The 20,394-nt window shown below is 46.1% G+C and overlaps 1 protein-coding gene across 2 annotated transcripts in view; it reads right to left on the bottom strand.

Moving 5' to 3' along the window:
* The window catches only part of LOC138527490 (galectin-related protein-like), a 93,117-nt gene extending 81,853 nt beyond the window's left edge, over positions 1-11,264 (bottom strand). The window contains exons 1-2 of one of the 2 annotated variants that reach the window (XM_069638724.1): positions 10,909-11,264; positions 7,691-7,810 (exon numbers count right to left, since the gene is read on the bottom strand). In XM_069638724.1, coding sequence (XP_069494825.1) covers positions 7,691-7,810; positions 10,909-10,935 — 147 coding nt within the window. In that variant the 5' untranslated portion in view covers positions 10,936-11,264. The remainder of the gene's footprint in view (positions 1-7,690; positions 7,811-10,908) is intronic. The other variant, XM_069638725.1, reaches the window with a different exon arrangement.
* Positions 11,265-20,394: the final 9,130 nt, after the last annotated feature.

The following is a 20,394-nucleotide window of genomic DNA, read 5'->3' on the forward strand; positions in this document are numbered from 1 at the left end:
CGATGAATGGTTTTGCTTCCCCAAAGTACAGTTTGTAAGATCTGTTGCCACAACGAGTATTTGCAATGCTCGATTTGTCTGTCATTAAAATGGATAATTAACCCCCTTTTTAAAGACAGGAGTGTTCAATTTTTTTCCAAGCAAAAGACATCTTGCTTCAACGAATCACCCCTGTGTCGCCCAGAGATAGCATGGACGTGTAAAGGTTCATGCAAACCAGTAACAAGGCTTTCTGCACACACCAGGGCCAAATAAGATGCATTAGGCGAGCTCTATTTTAGTTTTGAAAAGAATATAGAACCACACTAAAAGCTTCGACAAGAGTAGCACTTGCCGAAGCTCTCATGGGGTGACTGGTGAGGTGCTCCATTTCGGGACATCAGTCGCATTAATGACCAAGATGTCCCACAGAAGCAGGTAAGTGTTTGACGGAATACCAAGCCATCTTCTATAGACCTGGGAGATACCACAGTGGTACAGAATTGTCACCTGACACACAAACTAAGTCTATCATTTGAAATAGGAACCTGGGTCGTGACGAACGTAAAAGGATCAATGGTCAAAGCTAGGAAAAATCTGCAACAAACCCCCTGCAGTTATATTTTATTTAAATAGGTACTCCCCATCATCCACCCACCAGCGGAAGAATCTCAGAGGATCCTTGAACAAGTGATGTCCATAGGGAAGATGAAGAGGTCATCAAATAGCAACGGTTGGTGATCCCATGTACAGTGACATTGACAGGGGCGCTCCACCACCCTCAGCATAATCCAACAAATGTGAAGATTGCTCCTCTGATCCGACAACTCTACAGAATGAATCTGTGATTGGGTATCCTCATACCTTCTACTGGGTTATCCTAAGAAGTATATTGTGTATGTGTGAGAGGAAAACTATTCACCCTAGGACTCATGGTCAAATACAACTATACATAGTTCATATATTCTGTTGCATGTTTGCATTCTATTTGTTTAGGAAGGGACGTTACGTCTGAAAGTTATTTGTGAAAGAGGTGATGATGACCTTTGCACCATCACGTCAATGATCTAATAAAGGGAGTCTGCACATGCAGATGCACACAGACGAGCAGAAACTATTTCAAATGTGTCTGTCTTCTTCCTACTGCACAGAACACTGGTGCTGTTCCCCAATACACCTGTCAACAGAAAGGAGCATTTGTACTCCTTCCTGTTTGGAACTTCCCTGAGGGTAAACCACCCTGGGAAAACATCTTTTCACCAACCATGACAGCCATCGGCTCCAACTGTGCTTTATAAATGTTGCCTAAGATGCATTGTTCTCTAACCAAGATTTTCCAGTAGAGAATATCAAAGAACAAAGCACTATATAGATGTTTAGCAATTCAAGGAACAGTAAAAGCAACAATAGCTTTTTACGGCCTACGCTGGGCTGATGCACCATCAAGGTGCTTTGGCACAGAAAGGAAAGGAAATCAGGAAATTGTCAACTGGCAGGTGCCGATAAATGGCAGGTAGAGATGGGTCACCTTGTTATAAGGAGTTATTTTATCCAACAGTGCTGTGCATGCAGTGACAAGCATACATATAATTGGACAGGTAAAACAAGTAAAGCTTCAAGTCAAAGCGTTCAAAGAGGTGTTGAATAATAAACCAGGACAGAAGGAATGGGTTCCGGGAGACTCTGGTTCACTTGACAAACTTGCAAATAACGACTTCCCTGTAGCCCATTGCATCTTCAAAGCACCAACAGTACTCCAATTTCAGACTCAACATCACCCGAAACTGACCAGCCGGTGAGGGGACCGGCAACACCTGTGACTGCACTTATACAACTGAAGTTGAATAAAACCTGTGTTACTGAAATGTCTAGTTAAAACATGTTTCCGGTGTCCATGAGGCTAACCCATAGGTTAGCTGTGATCATCACCCTCCTCTCCTCACTCTCTTTCCGCCCCCTTTGCTCCTGCTATTTGATGGCACTTAGAAGTGGCTTGTTGGCAAAGTAGCTCAATACAAACCCCCAATAAATAAATACGCCCAAGTCGGTCCTGGCTATAAAAATGCTCAACAGCTTTTAAGTGACAAAAAATAGTTGCAGCAGACCTTCAAACTACTCTGAAATCCTGCACAAAGTATTAAAATCTTTGGCCAAATTCGGCATAAAGGAGATTTCAAGGGAACTCCTTTTTCTAGTATAAGATGTCCCACTTATCACCCATCATACTCCTCCTTTGCCTCTCTGACAGGCAAAAGCGCTTTGATGCCATAAACTATGGCAGGGGGCGCTATAAAAATGCAAGATAACATAACTTAGAGCACTTGTAAATTAGCCAATACCAGTCAAGGAAGTAATCAGCTCACTACAAAAGCACAGTGAAGAGTCCAGGATCGAGACATATACAACCAATTAAATACAATGCATTACAGAAATTGGATGAAAAGGCAAACATGTAATTAAGAAAAACAAAATAGTCCTCAGCCCTTCCCATATGAAGCAGAAATGCCATGAGCGAGATAGTTAGCCAGGCCTGTGATTTTTAGGACACATAATTGTGTATTCCGCTAATTGCAGTTTCACTTTCCCCATCAATTAGGCAGAGGCACACTGCCTAGAATGGCATGGGGTAGAAGCTAAAACTCCAGGACTACCTAAAGAGCATGCACCTCAAATGGGACAACTAGAGTGAACTTGTAGAACATGGTCACTTGTGCGTTTTCAGGTTCTGTGAGTAGATCTTTGGGAGGGTTCAGAGAGAGTGGGGTGGCATCCTCAACTTGTTTGCTTTAGCTGGCTACATTATGAGAGTTTCCTCTACTCTTTATGTGGTGGGGTATAATATAATGGATTCCTGAGCAGGGGAGTTTACCTGTGACTTTCAAAATTTCTATCATGGGAGCTGTAGAGTAGGATAGCTTTTAACAATTTTATAATGGGGGTGGTAGCGTTGGATACTTTCAACAGTTCTACCCTTAGCATAGTACAGTAAGATGGTTTCCACTACTCTCTCTCAGGCAGACAACAGTAGAATATCTCAGTTTGACCTGGTGCGTTGGGATGAACACCTCTACTCTCTCCTGGTGAGGTAGGCTAGCGTGACTTCTATTCTCTCCCGGTTGTGGTACAGTGGAATGGCTTCCTCCATCATTAGTGGATTAGTGTAGGATGGCTTCCACTCCTCTCTCCAGGATGCGGTGCAGTAGGGTGGCTTCCTCTAATTTCTTCTAAGTGTGGTTGAGTTGAATGGTTTCCACTGCTCTGTCTTGGGTGAGAAAGTATAGGATATCTTCTTCTACCAGTGGAGTACAGTCAGATGACTTTCTCTACTCTCTCTTGGTGCAGTACACGAAGATAGTCTCCTGTACTCTCCCATAGGGAGGGTAAAGTATGGCTTCCTCTATTAGTAGAATGGAAATATCCCAGAAACAACTGCTTTACTATGAAGATAGGGTTTTCCTTCAACAGGATTTGGTACGGTGTGGGCACAATAAGTCAACTCTCAGACAAGCCTAGACACTGTGAGACTTAGTAGGGTGGTAATTTGGCACAGTAAAACAAATTATTACCATAACCTAACCTAACCGAATATTTGCTTGCCATTGCTCGGTATTAAGGCACGTAATGGAACTAATGACCTTGAATAATGGCATAAAAATCGTTCTCTTATTGAGCCACATCACTCTATCAGACAATTTACTAGCCATCAAATCATTCAAAAAATATCTTTGACAAAGAGGCCTGGTCCTTAGACCAGACTACGAGCCAAAATAAGGTTGGGGCAATTCCAAATGGATTTTCCAAATATTCTAATGTCCCTTCAAAATGAAGAGTATAAACGGTGGCTGCCTTACCTAGGCATATTAAGCACCTATAAAAAGCATTCTCCACCATTTGTATTGCCTCAGAATAATCGAAGCACTACATTTGTTGGACATTTTGACACCAACGGAGCTGTGGAACAATGTATTGGCATTCAAATGTACACAGTTGTTTTGCGGGCCTCTTCAAACCCCCCGCCCCTCACCACATGGCCCATTTTCCTTGTCTGGCTCACAAATGGCCCATACCGTCGAGTTCACTTGAGCAACGTGTCCCAAATAGTCAAAGTCTTTCACTCCGTCTCTCATTATACCTCACTACCGCCTCTTTATTATTATTATGGTATTCATTGAGAGCGGAATTAGCTTTGAGAAGCAACAGAGCGCTTTACAGAGGTATACAACAATACAAATACATAACGGAGCACTTTTAAGAAGTAACAACAGAACAGATATACAGCGGTAGGTAGGATACAGGGGGGCACAGAGGAGGGGTACAGCTGTACAGTGTGCAGGGGAGGAGAGGGGCAGCGCGGTTAGCGAGTCAGGTGGAGTGGTGGGCGACGTGATGGCCTAGGTGTTGAGCAGGAGAGACTCCTTGAACCGGTGGGTCTTGAGTTCTTTTCTGAATTGTAAGTGTGGGGACAAGTCTGATTCTGACAGGGAGGATGTTCCATAGTCTCAGGGCATAGGCAGGGAAGGCTTGTTTTCTGGTCCTTTCCTTTTTGCAGCAGCGGATTTGAAGTCTGCACGTGTCCTGGCTTCTGGTGGTGCGCTGTCTGCCGGACTGGTGAGTTTCTCTGCGAGGTAGCTTGGTGACTTGAGGGCAAATGCCTTATAGATGATGCAGCAAGACTTGAAGGTGATTTGTGTCTGCAGTGGGAGGCGGTAAAGGTTGATGAGGGCCGGGGTGATGTGGTTGTATCTGCGTAGACCCTTCATGAGGCATGTAGGAGACTTTTCAGGGGCACAAGGGACGACGAGGGGAGGCCATTGAGGAGGACATTGCCCCCATCCTGGTGGGATAGGACCAGGGCTTGAACAGTAGATCTAAAGCTGTTGGGAGGGAGGAAGGGCTTGACCTTCTGCACGAGGGAGCGCCGACACCAAGCTGTCTGAGTTTTCTTAGCTGTGTGTGTCTTGAAAGAGAGATGTTTGTCGATGTGGAACCAAAGGATCTTGCAGCAGCAGGTGAGCTTGGTGTGAAGCCCTCAGAGTTCATAGTTGATAGCCAGGTATGTATGTCTGGGTGTTCAGTTTTGTTGGTGAGAAGTAGGAATTCGTTCTTGGAGGGATTGAGCTTCCAGTATGCACTGGACATCCAAGACTGGATCAGCGAGAGGCAGGTTTTGAGCCTGTTGATGTCCTTGATGGAGTCGATCTTGAGATATAGCTGTGTGACCTTGGCATATTGGCAGATGTGGATGTTGTGTGTGGCTAGGAGGGCTCCCAGCGGCTCCATGTAAAGATTGAAGATCACAGGGGCCTTGTGGGACTCCACAGGTGACTGGTAGCATTGACGATCTAGAGGAGTCCATCTGAACAAACTGCTGGTGGTTGGCGAGGTTGGACATGACCCAGTGTAGGACAAGGTTGCTTATCCCCATGCGCCAATATAGGGTGTCCGTGAGCACCTGGTGGTCTACTGGGTCGAAAGCGGCAGAGAGGTCGAGTAGAAGCGGTTCTATGTAATAATGGCGCCTCAAAAATATCGCTGAAAAATGGTTGTTTTTTGTGGCGATATTATTGCATGGAACATGCGGGGGACACCCCCGCAACCCCCACATTTTTTTTTGTTTTGCCCCTTACACCATATATATGGTCACCCAAATAATATCGCCATGACATTTTCCCGGCGATATTATTTACGGTGACCATATATGTGGCGATATTATTACCTGATACGGTAGAAGCAGGATGCAGGGGTGGCCATCATCAAGGATGTTGAGGGTGCCGTCGACCACATGTATGGTTGCTGTCTTCATGCTGCATCTGGGTCTGAACCCGGATTGGTAGGTTTGGAGGAGATTGTTGGTGTCGATGTGTTGCTGCAGTTGCACGGCTAACGCTTTTTCGATGATCTTCCCTAGGAAGGGAAGATGGGTGTTGGGGCAATAGTTACCCAAGGTTGTCGGGATCCAGAGAGGGTTCTTTAGTAGAGGGAGAATTTTTCCTGTCTTAAGGGTCGATGGGAAGGCGCCTTGAGTTAGGGAGCTGTTGATGATCTCCAGGTAGTCAAGGAGAGCTTTTGCGGGGCGAGTCTTGAGGAGGATGCTGGGGGATGTCATCTGTATACAATGTGGCTTTGAGTACAGCCAGGGTTTCTACCAGGTCCTCTATAGAGTGCCTTGAATGTTGTCCATGGTGTGGAGATTTTGCAAGGAGGGACATGAGTTGGGTCTGTGGATGAACACATGGTGTCTATGTGTTGGCAAATCTTGCCAATTTTGTCGATGAAGAAGGTGTTAATGGAGATCGAGTGTGGTATGGCAGGGTCGGGTAGTGGGTTGACGCAGTGCTTGACCACTTTGAAGAGGGCTCTGCTTTTGTTGTCGGCTTCTGCTATGGTGTTCTGATAGTAGGAGGACCTGACTGTGTTGATTAGTTGTCGGCGGGTTGCTTGGAGTTCCTTGAGGAGTGCCAGCTCAGATGCAGTCCTGGAGCGGCACCAGGTTTTCTCTTGTTTACCCGATTACTGTTTTGCTGAGGTTGAGTTCTTGCATGTACCAGGGTGCTCACAGTTTTGGTTTGCAGGTGCGTTATTTCAGAGGCATGTTTCGGTCGATTGGAGGCTGAGCGATTGGGTGGTGTTGAGTGCTTCCAGTAGAGAATCGCGGTTTGTTTCGGGGTGTTCAGTCCATGTGAGGTGGAGTTTGCCGAGGTCTTCCGTGAGGGCTTCCACCAGGAAGTTCTTGAAGGACCTGAAGGTTTCTCTAATGGGTTTCCGCTGGGAGTGCTTTACTGAGATGTTGTGTAGGATGTTGAAAGGCATGGCCAGATGGCCAGTCAAGCTGGAGAGGAGAGCTTTAGTGGAGGAAAGGCAGCGCACACAGGTTTAGGTTGAGGATGTTACCTTTCTCGTGCATTCGGTCTTTCGTATGCTGTGTGAGGCTGAGCGTGTCAAGAAGGCAGGGGAGAGCTTCCATCATCGGTTTGGTGGCCTTGTTGCCTGGTAGGTTAAAGTCGCCTAGGAAGATGTTTATGGCATGCGTGAGGGACATGGTGGTGACCAGAGTGTTGGATTTGCGTGATCTGTAGAAGAGATGGAAGGTGACTGTGTCCGTCAAGGAGAGCAGGAAGTGGCAGGAGAAGACTTCGAAGGAGCCAATGTTGTCGACGTTAAGTGTGGTGCAGTGCCACAAGGTCTTGTGGATGACTCTGAGGCATCCGCCTGTCCTGTTCGGCCAATCTTTGTGTTGGATGCGGTAGCCGTCCGGACAAGGACGTCTAGGATGTGGGTGGAGGTTTGTTTGTTTGTTTATTTATATTGCGCGCCAGACCCGAAGGTATCAGGGCGCAGTGGTTGCAAGAAGGTTCACAGCTTAGGTTACAACTTTAGGTTACACATGAAAAATAGACAGATCAAAAAATAAGGCAAAGGTGGGTGTCAGCCAGGTCTCGTGTTGAAGATGGTGTCAATGTCGTGTGTAGTGATGTGGTTAGCGATGTCTGGTGCATGGGTGATAGCTGAGCGGACGTTGGTGAGCATCAGCTTCCGTGGTGTGCACGGTGAGGGGGTGCTGATGAGCTTGAGGCTGATGTGAGTGAGGTTGCTGCACTGCAGAATCCATGCCTTGGAGGAGGGGCTATGCCATTGATGCTGGCATTGCTTGGTGATAGTGTGGATGGCATTTGGGGACAGAGGGAGAAAATACATGTCGGCGCGTGCTTACCTGTTGTCTGAACAGGGGTTTGGGCCCTTGATCCTCCCAGTCCGAACAGGTCCAGACAGGAATTGCTCTTTTCTTCGTCTGCCCTTCAATTCTGACACCCGGGCGAGAGACGCCTTTGATCTAAGAGTTAAGAGCAAAAAGGAAGAGGCAGGGCTAAGAAGGTGGGTGGGGCTTAGACCATGTGACCTAGGTCCACTTGCACCTGCTCACCAACTGCAAAGGAAAAGAGGCTGGGGGCTGCTTAAGTAGGGAAAAGGGGCTGCAAAACAGAAAGGCACCAATAGTTTAGCAGTGATTGGCAGGTGAGTGGAGCTTAGGCCACGTGACCTAGATCCACTTGCACCTGCTCACCATCTGCCTCTGATTCCCTGTGAATCGCTATGAAAAGCCTCAGGAGCTCAACTGGCATACCCATGGTGCTGAGTGAACGTCCCCTGATCAGCAACATCTGAAGTAGTTAAGAGGTCCATAAATGCCAGGTATAACCCCCTGACACTCCCTTCATCACAACATACTTGGAGAAGATTGAGTACAGATGCAGGGCCTCGTTCATTGTACCCAGGCCTTTTATACATACTAGCTGTGGGTCCTCCAATATAGTATTTTGTGAGAGCAACTCTATTGTACAGAAGTCAAACAAATAGCTTTGATGCTCTGTATAATAATGATAGGGTGCAAAATCTCAAGTTGCGAACTACTAGCCAGCCATAAAAAGTTGTTTGCCACCTCCATGCTATACATACAGACATCACACCATTGGGTACTCACCAAGAGTCCATTATTACTAGCCAATGGCTAGTGGCTAGTGCACATTTTACATCCTAACAAAGAGATTGGATCAATCGACTTTAGGGAAGGCTTGTCGGCCTTTTTGTACATATACAAATAACTGCAGTTTTCCAACTTTATGGGTTCATCTCATTGGTAACCATTGTGTTAAAAACGTTTATTAGATGTGGGGCCATATATTCAACCAACATCTATAAAGGCCAACCGGAATTCCATCCAGTCCAGGACTTTTGTTCAAGTTCTGGGGTACTAATGGTTTTAAAGCTTCACCAAGGGCGAAGTAAAAACATTCATCAGAGGGTCTATCAATGATAAAAGCTCCACATGTGTAAATGTTGTCAGCCAAGTCTGTGCATCGCGAACAGCATTTACATGAATATCTATTGATTCCACATAGCGTGGGTCAACTTACTGCATTTTACTGCTGTAGGTTTTGGAGGAAAATAAGGATAGGAGAAAAGTAAAATAAGGGTAGGCGAGGTGGATGAGCTAAGAGGAGGTAGATGGGGGTGTGTCAGGACTGACCCCTATAAAAAGAGACTGCGGTAAGATGGCCCATGCATCAAGATGTGCCAGATATGGAATGACATGTGGATTCCAGCATCTTCACCCGCATTAAAATTCAATGCAGGCTGAGGTGCTTTCGGATTTGTTGCACATAGCGGTAGTAAGTAGCAGTAGCAGACTTTATGTTCCACCTCCCCCAGTTCTGTGTAACAAATAAGGAATAAATCACACACGGGGTGATTTTCCAGGTCTGTGGATCTGAAAAAGTAGAGGCACACTTTTACCACCACTCTTTCTGATCTGCCAAATTTTCTTGGATGTGACAGTCTAATATGGATATCTGAACTGGCTTAACACGTCTGACAGCTTTTTCAATCCACCTACCTAGTCTGCCAGGTTTTGCATCAGCATAGCGGTAGTGCAAAGGAGTCTTTATGGACTGTCTTTTGCACCTGATAAAAGTAGGCCGATTCCATGGGAATCCATTGTAAATGCCTCCCATAATTGTTAATTGCGGAAAGCATTTCAACTTTTCTAAAAACGTGGTGGAAAAGTTAGGTGCAAACTGCAAAGTTATTTTGTCTGTGTTTTACTCTTTATCAGTACGTGTTAGAAAATGCAATTGGAAGTGGTCAAAACGACCCCCAGATCATAACTTACACATGGAGACCAGTAAATAATCTGCTCCACCTTCACCCCCATTCAAAATAAACCCAAGTGACAGTCATTTTGCAAGTCCCACTAATCAGGAAGGTTGTGGGAAAAGGGGCAGTAAATATTGACCGACACTTTTTGCAATCTACAGGATTTTCCTGGATTTGCCAGGTGGATTTGGGGAGCTGAACTGATTTAACACCTCCACCAGCTTTTCCAATCCACCTGCCAAGCCCATCAGGTTTACCGCTAGGATGAGATGTTGATGCTCATGATAAACCAATTGATTCCAATGCAATCTACCTGTTTTTTTCCAAGTGTTAAAAGCAAGTGGAGGACATTGTAAATGTCTCCTGCAATCGTTAAATACAGGAGGCATTTACAGTTTTCCAAACACTAAGTGGAAAGGTAAGATTCAAAGATTTTGCCTGTGTTTTACACTTTACCACCTACTGTTATAAAAGTTGAAAACTGCACAAAGGGAACCTTGTGGTCCCCTCCATGCAATTTGTGTGTTAAAAGAAAATAACCCCCTGAGACTTTTAACTGGCGCAAGCTCAATTTTACACAAAATTAGCACCAGGGCAAAAAATGCTCTGGTGCAAAAAATGCAGGAGGTAATTTTCCCGTTACAGCAGATCGGAAAATGTGGAGGTAAAAAGCGGCATCACTTTTTTGCTGCCACTTTTCAGATCCATCACATTTTCATTCATTTGGCAGCCAGATTTGGAGAGCAGAAAGCGAATTCCACCAGGTTTCCCCCAATAAGACATTTTCATGCCAGCGGTAAACCCATGGATTCCGTTTGACTTTTGTACCTGGTAAAAGGTGGATTCCATAACAGGCCATTGTAAACGCTTACCGCAAACATTGATTTTGGGAGGCATTTACACGTTTTCAATCACCTAGTGGAAAAGTAAGTTTGCCTGTGTTTTGCACTTTACCACTATGTGACTTAAAGGATTAAAATTGCATTGCACGGACGGAACCTATTGTCGAGAAGTGCAAACAAGCGTGGTTCCCTCCATGCAGTTTGGGTCTCAAAATAAAACTGTGCTCATATTTTTTCAATGCATTTTTTCCACTGGGGCAATGCTCACCCTAGAGCTAAGGCCGTGCAAAACTGCATTTTGACCGGTGAAATGTGTGTTACATAGCCCCATATACCACATCTTTCTTTTAATTGTTATCACACATTCTGATTCATTTTACACTCAGGTTGGCAATGTTCTAGTTAATAATAATAAAGGATGATCTGGTCTCCTTACCTTTGCTGAGTCTTCATGTTCGGTCATCCTGCTTGCTTGTTTCAGTTCCCTCTGAGAGGCGAGCCACTCTGCCAAAGATCAAAGTTCTTTTTCGCTTTTCAAAAATAGGCACAGCGTGAATGAATAAAAGCCAGGACTTATCTGCGCCAAACAGAGCTCGTTCCCCGCCTTGTAGGAGAGCTGAGTCACTGCAACCCTCCAACTCCCGGGCTTTCACTCCAGACAGAGCCCGTTGTCACCATAGCAATGACAAACATTTCGGCAATACTTTTCTCTGGGGAAAGAGTATTTTCAAATCACCAGGGAGGTTAAGGCTGTGACTGTACGTTGCTGTCTTGAGCGCTGTGTTACTCGTAGGCGGTTCTCTGGCTGGTGTGGGGGACAGTCCATTGTAGAATCTATGCTTATTGCAAATTAAAAAAAAAACACATTTATTGAAATAGAAATTAGTGGTTTGAACGCCTGTTGCAAAGTCAACGTTTATTTGTAATAAGCAGTTCACCTGTTCAAATCCAAGCAGGATCTATTCATTCATGAACCTTCCCGAGTTATAACTTACCATCGTGTTTGGTATTTTTAAAAAAAACTATTCAGTCATAAAGACATTCATTGTGGTGCAACCTGTATCAATGGGCCGTATTATTATCTGCGCTTCGCAGGGCATGGCGCGTAACGTATGAGAAGCCGCCACACTAGTTTGGCCCTTGCCGGATACTGTATTGTCTGAAGGCCGCAGACCCCAGTGCGCACGCATTTACGGCCTGTGGCGTGTGACGTCACTGTTCGACAATAAAGGACCCACCTTAAGGATCAAGCGGAAGACTGTGATGTTCCTTGGCTGCAGGCCCTGCAGTGAGCTACTCTTCCACATGCATGCTACAACCGTCTGGAGTCAAGCAACTTATCTTAAACCTACCCCCCATGGCCGCAGAAGAACAGGCACTTTCTAGACCAGAGCAATACGCGAAAGTTTAGAAAATAGCAACACCAAGCCACCAACCTGCACGCCGGCATGCAAAAAGAATATGAAGCACCATCTCACAACATTCAAGGAGTGTTATCAGTGGGGAATTGCTGGGCCATGTGGAAAAACCATCTAAAACAACGGCATCTAAAAAGCAATTTCTTTGCCATGCCACCAGTGAAGTTACCCAGGATGAAGATGGCCACTCGTGTCTTGCGTTCCTTGCCGTGGTCCTGTATGAATGTGTAATAACTTGGAAGCTGAAGGACACCCGAGCCAGCAGGTAAGTTATTAAGTAGATTTATTGTAGTTCAATGCCAGGGACAAAACATTGGCATGTCCTTTCCAAGTCAGCATAACTCCAACTGCCAACCATAGAACCCTCACACACTAACACTCCACTCACACTGACATCACTACATTCCATTAAGCAGTGATGTCATCCACTCAGCTAGAAAGCTCATTACAACACTTCTCCCTCCCTAATTTGTTGGAAACAGGGAATGATCACACCAAAACCATCACCAGACAAAAACCCCTACATGTACGTGTGGCCAGCACGTAATGCACCAACTAGTAACACCACTGGCGACAAGAAACTGCCCCCAGAGAACACCAAAACCCCGACACTCCAAGGAAGATCAAGGAAACAGGAAAGTGCTCCACCAAAGGAGTAAGAACCCAATAAAATCTACATGGCACCCCCAGAATACTAATGCTGTGCCAACACGTTGGACAACTTGACACATATGTGACTACCAACCCTTATACCAAGTCCTACGCCCAACTCTACACCACTTCCACTCCTCCCTTTACAACAAAATCAGAGAGGAACCCCACACAGTCTACAAAGGGCTCACTCCTTCCATAACAGAACTGGACAACCATCGAGAAACAAAATAAACTACGCACCTCCACCTGTTCCAAGCTGCCCCTTGGAACCTAGGTCCTGCCACGACCCAGCGTCCACAGCAGATAACGACCTAACACTCCTCAACCCTCAGTGCACAAACATCCTCCCGCCCTAGTCTGCCCCCTAGGACACCAGGGCTGCCACCCCCGGGCACACTCCACACAGCTCAAAAGAGCAACAACAAGCACAACAACGAAACAGTTCACCACAGCACCCCTAAGGATACCCCAACACCACAAAACCCTTAACCTATGAGAAGCAATCCTCAAGAATGCGGAACACAGCCAGGACCACCACCTATTCCACACCACTCACCTAGGACCCCAGGTCCAGCCTACTGCCACTCGCAGCACACCACTCGATACAATGGACCCCAGGCCCAGCCTACTGCCAGCCGCAGCACACCTACTACAAACCATGGACCCCAGGTCCAGCCTCCTGCGAACGCAAAACGCAGCACACTTCACTTAATGGACCCCAGGTCCAGCCAAACTGCACCAACGCAGCACACCCGCCACTCACCATGGACCCCAGGTCCAGCCTCATCACCACTGAGGACACCAGTCCCCAGCCTACTCATAACCAAACACTTCCACTCCTGCACACCGCAATGTTCACCTCACGCACCATATGCAAACCCCCAACACAGGATGGGTGGCATACACGCAAAACACTTCACACATGTACAATTACTAAATGATGTGTAAATTGCATTATTTCAGTTAATTATTGGTAAAAATAACTGTAAGTGCTGTTCACAAAGAAGCAATTCAACCCGCAAGTGCCCCCACCCACGAGTCCGTACAACCCAATAATGGAATCCAACCTGCAAGAAACATATTAAGTATTGAACAGTCCCACCTGCAAAGAATCATTGGATGAGAGACAACAATACACTTTTTAATGCTAAATAATGCAGGAACACACTCAACAACATCCAATTAACACACAAGATTGCAAATTGTCAAAACAACCCAAAGCAATCACCCATACACAACTCTCAGCGCGCGCATTCACTCACTCATTTCACGGGCCCATGAAACTCACACACACAGCAGTTAAACACAACAGTAGTATCCAATTTAGCCTAGTGAAACCTGCCCGTATGCAGGAAAGTCCTCTTGCTCGCACCGAGCTGCCGCAACAGTGTGCCTGAACTCTCCATAACCCATGTAGCACAACGACTCCAATCGCAGATCAATCGCCGAATCCACACTTTCATCCGGTCTGTGGAAAAACAGCACCTTGAACGCTCCGGGCTGAATTCCATAGACGCGGGATCACAATTATGTGCAGAGTACGTATGGTTACACTGGCCCCATTACTGCCATCAAGGCCATCCACAACATGGGCATTATGCCACAGTTGAACTCTCCGAACAACTTCCGAAGGATAAACAGAAAACCGCGTGCTAGTAACGCAGCGCAGTCCTTCCTTGCGTCCCAGCAGCTGGCGCCTCTTTCGAGAGGCAAGATGGACATCTGTTGCCTGCTCCATAACGATGCCCAATTAACTTCCTTTTCCTCTCTCCAACCCCCAGAACGCTGCACGTCCTTTCCCTTTTGCAACGTCCTGCTGCTGCTGGCGGCCGCACACCACAGCGCCCCCCACAGGATGCAGGGGGCAACGAACCATAAACGGAGTTTCTTTTCCTCTCTCCAACCCCCAGAACGCTGCACGTCCTTTCCCTTATTGCAACGTCCTGCTGCTGCTGCTGACGGCCGCGCACCACAGCGCCCCCACAGGATGCAGGGGGCAACGAACCATAAACGGAAATTCTCACTCCTGGCAACTCTGTCACTGGGCGCCGGGATCCCAGGAGTTAATCGCGGCGCTCAAATGCCGCTCGGGAACCGCTCGCACCTCACAATGCTGGAAAGCAGAAGCAGCCTCCCTCTCCGAGGCTCCCGTGCCAGCACCAGCCACTTTCGAGCAGCTCACCTCAGGTTTTGAAGGTGCGGGGGCTCTGAACTCGACGTCTGGAGCCAGAACAACAACTCCTCACGGCTCCGCACACCGACCTGTGTGCCGTACGACTCCAGGCACTGGCCGGGCTAACGCCAGCCACAAGCCCCACTCGGCCGACTTTTCAACACGGCAGACGCTCTCAAACTACCGCACACCGACCTGTGTGCCGGCTGGTTTTACAAAGCTCAGTTGAGGATCTGCCTACCACAAACTCCACCCGGCAGCTTGGTCTTGACGACAGACACTCCTCAGATCACTGCACACCGACCCGTGTGCCGAACAGCTGCTCACAACACCTCCCTGCACCACCCGGTACTGGGCAAGGCAGCTTCTGGAGCAAACGCCAAACAGCACCGCACCCGGACCTGAGTGCCGATCCGACTCCACCTTCAGCACCACCCGGCCTGCTGAAGAATCGTAGACAGCCCAATTAAACCACCTTGGGCTCCAACTTGCTGTCAACTTGGCACATGGACATGTATTCACTGGAGGGCAATGTTTTCCCGTTTCTGAACTGTCCCCTCCTCGACAGGAATCCCATCCTCGTCGCCAGTGTAATAACTTGGAAGCTGAAGGACACCCGAGCCAGCAGGTAAGTTATTAAGTAGATTTATTGTAGTTCAATGCCAGGGACAAAACATTGGCATGTCCTTTCCAAGTCAGCATAACTCCAACTGCCAACCATAGAACCCTCACACACTAACACTCCACTCACACTGACATCACTACATTCCATTAAGCAGTGATGTCATCCACTCAGCTAGAAAGCTCATTACAACAGAATGCTTGGTTGTGAGAAGGTCTGTTGGAATGTTATGCCTGCAGAACGCTGTGGTGTGAGTGCCCCTGCATACATGCCAACATTCAGAAGCACCTGGGAGTGAGATTTCTGCAGAGAAATCGGGAGACAATTTCCCCATAGGAATGCATTGGGGGAATAATTTAGGTGGGAGAACATGAAAAATAGCAGTATTTTTCACTGAAAAATACAGAGTCTCCCGCCAAAACCTTACTTAACTTACTCTTGGATTTACCTGATGTACGTGCCTTGTCTCTGGAACTTAGTATAGACGTTCACTTCCCTTACCTCAGTGTCAGACCTTTCATTACACCCCGTAACAATGGCGACGAGGATCCTGAAATCCCTGAAGAATCAATGAGCAAGGGGTAAAGGGAGAAAAGAAAGGAAGAAGTGAGACCAAAGAGGGGACATCCCCGCCCCCAAAGGTGAGCTGGCCCCTGTCTCTTCGCCCCAAAGCTGTAACAAGGAAAAGAAAGGGGCGGGAAGCATCTACAAGTGACAGTCTGAGAACGAGTGAGTCCACCTTGTAACAATTGCCATCTTAAAGGTACCAGCAACCAGGGGGCCATCCATGATTTTTATGGCCACCAGAGACCTTTTGGCCATCCCTATTTTATAAGGCAGTGGGCCATCCTTGAATTTTATGGCCATTGAAGTGGTATATCGGAGGCATTGTTGAAGCAAGCGTGTTGTCTGAATTTTATGGTTGCTGTCGGGAGCCTGTGAAAGAAGCACTGACTGACCGGATACTAAAACTGTTTGTCTGGACTGGCCACCAGGGGGCGCACGGATGATCTTCACCTCTGTGCACCCCCTGGACGGGACCCTTCCAGGTGCTACTTGCCACGCAGACTGCAGTCCGAGTGAATGGCCGCAAGCACTGGATCCACGCAACACACACGAAAAGAGTTCCTTTTCCTTTGCCACACGAGAAAGAGATTGATGATCCTGACGTCGAAAGAAAGACAGCTGTACTTGATCACAAAGATATCATCAGCAGTGCCCTGTCAGAAGTACTTCCTAAGCCCAAGAAAAGGCCTGGGGAGATTGCAACGAAGATCAAAAGGCCAAAGTTGCCTCAACTTTGTCCGACTGCTGCCTCATCATCACTCATTGCATTACAAGTTGGCACTGATCCTGCATCTGGAAATGAAAGTGCATTGATCAAACTGTACCTGGGGCTGTAAGGTACAATCTACGTTCACAAAATCGGAAGTGATCAGCTTTTGTTTCGCCTTTGTTTCGAGCTCACGGATGAAGCTGGGAATGGAGGCCTAGGGAAAAGGAGCATATGAGCTGTATCAGTTGAAAGTGCTGACACGCGGTTTCCCGGTGCTACCATTGAAAGTGAAGTGCATTGCAACCTGGCACGGACAAGCGGGGGCAAATGGTACCAACACTATAAAATTGATACTTGCTCCTGCCTTTTTGAAGCTCTGTGCAGGTTAACATCAGCTTGCTGTCATCTATTAAGCAGGCCAACCTGAATTGGCCTGAACGTTTGCTGTTAACATGTGTTGCTGTGGAGAACTTTCCCGACCGACACTGAAAAACTTTTTCTGAAGATAAATATTACAGACAATGCCTGTATTCGCTCCTGCTCCCTCCGGCACCAATGCTATTGATGATATAGAGATAGAGATTAAGCCTACTCCAAGAAAGACTTGGTTCGGAAAGAATGATATGCTAATGATTTTGATATCGCTTTGCATTTTGATTACACTGATCCCAATATTTTGGTATCTAGAGACTGTGCATCCCTTAAACTCTCTCTTGACTTCTACCAATGCTCCTACCATAAGCAGCCTGGTACATGTGCTCTCTTATACTCTAGAAAAGCATATGATAATAATACATTATTGTTGATTATGAATATGACCCATGCTATCTTGAATAGGTTCAATTGTTGGGTTTGTTCCTATTTACCCCAGCACGGAGAAAGAGGAATGGGGTTGTATGTGCATCCTTTGCCACTTAATACCGTCTGTTATGCATCATTAAGAGCGCTATTTTTTGGAAAATAGAATGATAGTGTCACTGGTCAGTTTGATGGAACAAACATAAATGAATTTGAAAGATTGGTATTGGAACCGTTGGGTTGTTCCGTATTTACAAGCAGAAGCAAAATAAAACCAGTAACAACAAGTCCAGTAGATAGATTCTCTAGGCCTCACCAGTCCTTAATCACCTTTAAAATGGCTCCGGTAGGAAACAACAATGCTGTGCCTCCCTCCTATACTATTAATCATAGCCCACGTTCTGTCCTATTTTGCTTACGGAAAAAGGGTTCCTACCCAGTAGGAACATATACTAGATGCATGAATATTGCTGTACTTGAAAATCCATTATATATAGGAGGTTCTGTCTATTTTATATGTGGAGATCAGGCCTATCCATGATTATCTAGAACTTGGGAAGGGACCTGTTATTTAGGAATACTTTTACCTGGTGTATTTCTTTCCAAAACTTCTGAAATAGCAGAATTATCTAGATCTCGGCCACAACGAGATGATACCGCAGGACAGATTGCTGGTGATATAGCAAAATCATTTATACCATTTTGGGGACAAGCAATAAACTCATGGAATATAAGAAAACGGCCCAGGGTGTTAGAAACAAATGATAAATGGGACAACGGATATACTCTATAATATGACAGAACAAAAAGCAATTAGATTAATTGCACTTCAAAATAGAATGGTGCTTGATATAATTTTGGCTGATCGTGGAGGAGTATGCAAATTGGTGGGGTCAGCGTGCTGTGTCCTCCTCCCCCACGATATTTGAAGCAATTAAGAAATTGCATGTCCTAAATTCTGAAATTCATATTCCCATAGGTGGTTGGAATCTGAATATAAGTTCATGGTTTTGGGAACTGCTATGATCATGGGGATGGAAATTAATTACAATCTTGATTATGATATTTGGAATCCTCATATTCTGCTGTTGTTGCATACAATGCCTGCCAGTCCTCTGCTACCAAATTACAAATGAGTGTGTACATGCAATTAGTACGAAACTTCCTCACATGTTAAGTGAAGGTGCACAACACGAATATGAAATAATGAAAGAATTTATGGCAATTAATATTTCTGATGACGATTATAGGGACATGGGTAGTTCAGTATCGGACACGTGGTCCGATGAAGACGCGATGTATGGATGAGCTATTGGCTTCAGGCAAAAGGAGGGTTTGTTAGACCAGAAAAGTAATCCCATAGTCGAATGATATGTATAATATGTTGGCCCGAAGCAAATCGCATCATGTGACAAACATCGCAATCCATGAATCGTCAATGTAACCAAAGGGCGTCCATTTTGTGAAATGTCGGCCATTTGCTTTTTTTCTTTTCTGTCAAACGCTTTGCAAATATATTCTATGCTTCAAACTCACACACAGTGTGAGGCCACGGCCTGAATGCTGAAATACTAACACAAACAGGAATTTCAAACTGTGCAGAAATACATTGTTTTTCTTTCTCACTAAGTCCTTGAAGTCGAGCAGAAGCCGCATCTAATCAGTAGTCCAGGTGCCGGTTTGTCTTGCAAGCGCTGTTGTAAAAGGCAGTTAAACATGAATTATATTCTCCTAGCAGTGCTCCTTCGCGGAGAGTGGTATTTTGTGCTTCAGAACTATCTGACGCTTAGCTCATGAGCCAAAACACACAGATAACGTAGTAAGGCATGTTTCCCTGCTAAGAACACGATATCCTTGCTGAGCCAGAGCTCCATGTTCCCCATAACAGAAAGCTGTCTCTGCTGCCTTTGCTAGAATAACTATGCTTAGACTGAATGAAGACTTGTCATAACGTGTCATAATTGTCAATCACTGAACCCTAGCCTGTATGACATGCATGTGGGCGGATCGAATTTCCTTAACAAAGGATATGTCTAATGTATATATATTTCTGCTTGAGTGCTGTTCTCGCTCTCTCGCATCTCACGGTGTTTGGGAACACACGTTGTGAGGCGTTGAGACCCAGTCGGCCGACTGAGAGTACTTTGAAATAAACCAGACTTGTTTGGAAAACGAACCTCGTGTCTGATGTGTCATTCTGGTATATGGTTATTGTGCCTTAGTTTCCATATGCAGTCTTTATGGCCTAGCAGGAGAGCAATGTCCTACGGTACTCCTGTCCGGTTTCTATAGTGACCTAGCGAAATGGCAAAAGCTTACTATTGCCTGGATGGGGAGGCTTAATGCGATAAAAATGGTCTGTCGTCCGAAGGTTTTTATACCCATTCCAAATGCTTCCCCTAAAACTCCCAGACACATTCTTCAAGAAAGTGAAGAGAGCCATTATTAAATTCCTATGGCAAGAGAAAAAGCCAAGGATATCATATGAAACTCTCATCCTACCCAAAGAGAAGGGGGGGCGGGCCTCCCTAATCTCCGGCTGTATTATAAGGCGGTGCAACTGAGGGTGCTGGTCCCCCATTTGAGAGGGAGGAAGGATCTACAATGGGTACATCTGGATAATCATAGCCTAACTCTGGCTACTGTAGCAGAGTAGTTGTGGGTCCCTAGACACAAATTGATACGAAGACACAAGATTTACCCTATACTAGGTACAATATGGGAGATCTGGAGAGAAGGTGTGGACATGAAGGGAGTCACTACGTGGCCCTCTCCCCTGAGCCACATATGGTCCCCGGGTGTAAGGGAAGAAATTCACGACCACGCCAGATTCCAATCGTGGTATGATGCAGGTCTCGAGAGGGTGGGGCAACTGTGGAGAGACTGGGTTTACCTAACAATTACTGAGCTTGAGGAGGCACTGGGGATCCATCCACTACCAGTTTTCCTCTTCCTGCAGCTTAAGGGCGCTCTCATGAATC

The sequence above is a fragment of the Ambystoma mexicanum genome, chromosome 14 (genome assembly GCF_040938575.1).
Source record: "Ambystoma mexicanum isolate Mex_15411 chromosome 14, UKY_AmexF1_1, whole genome shotgun sequence".
Lineage (NCBI taxonomy): Eukaryota > Metazoa > Chordata > Amphibia > Caudata > Ambystomatidae > Ambystoma > Ambystoma mexicanum.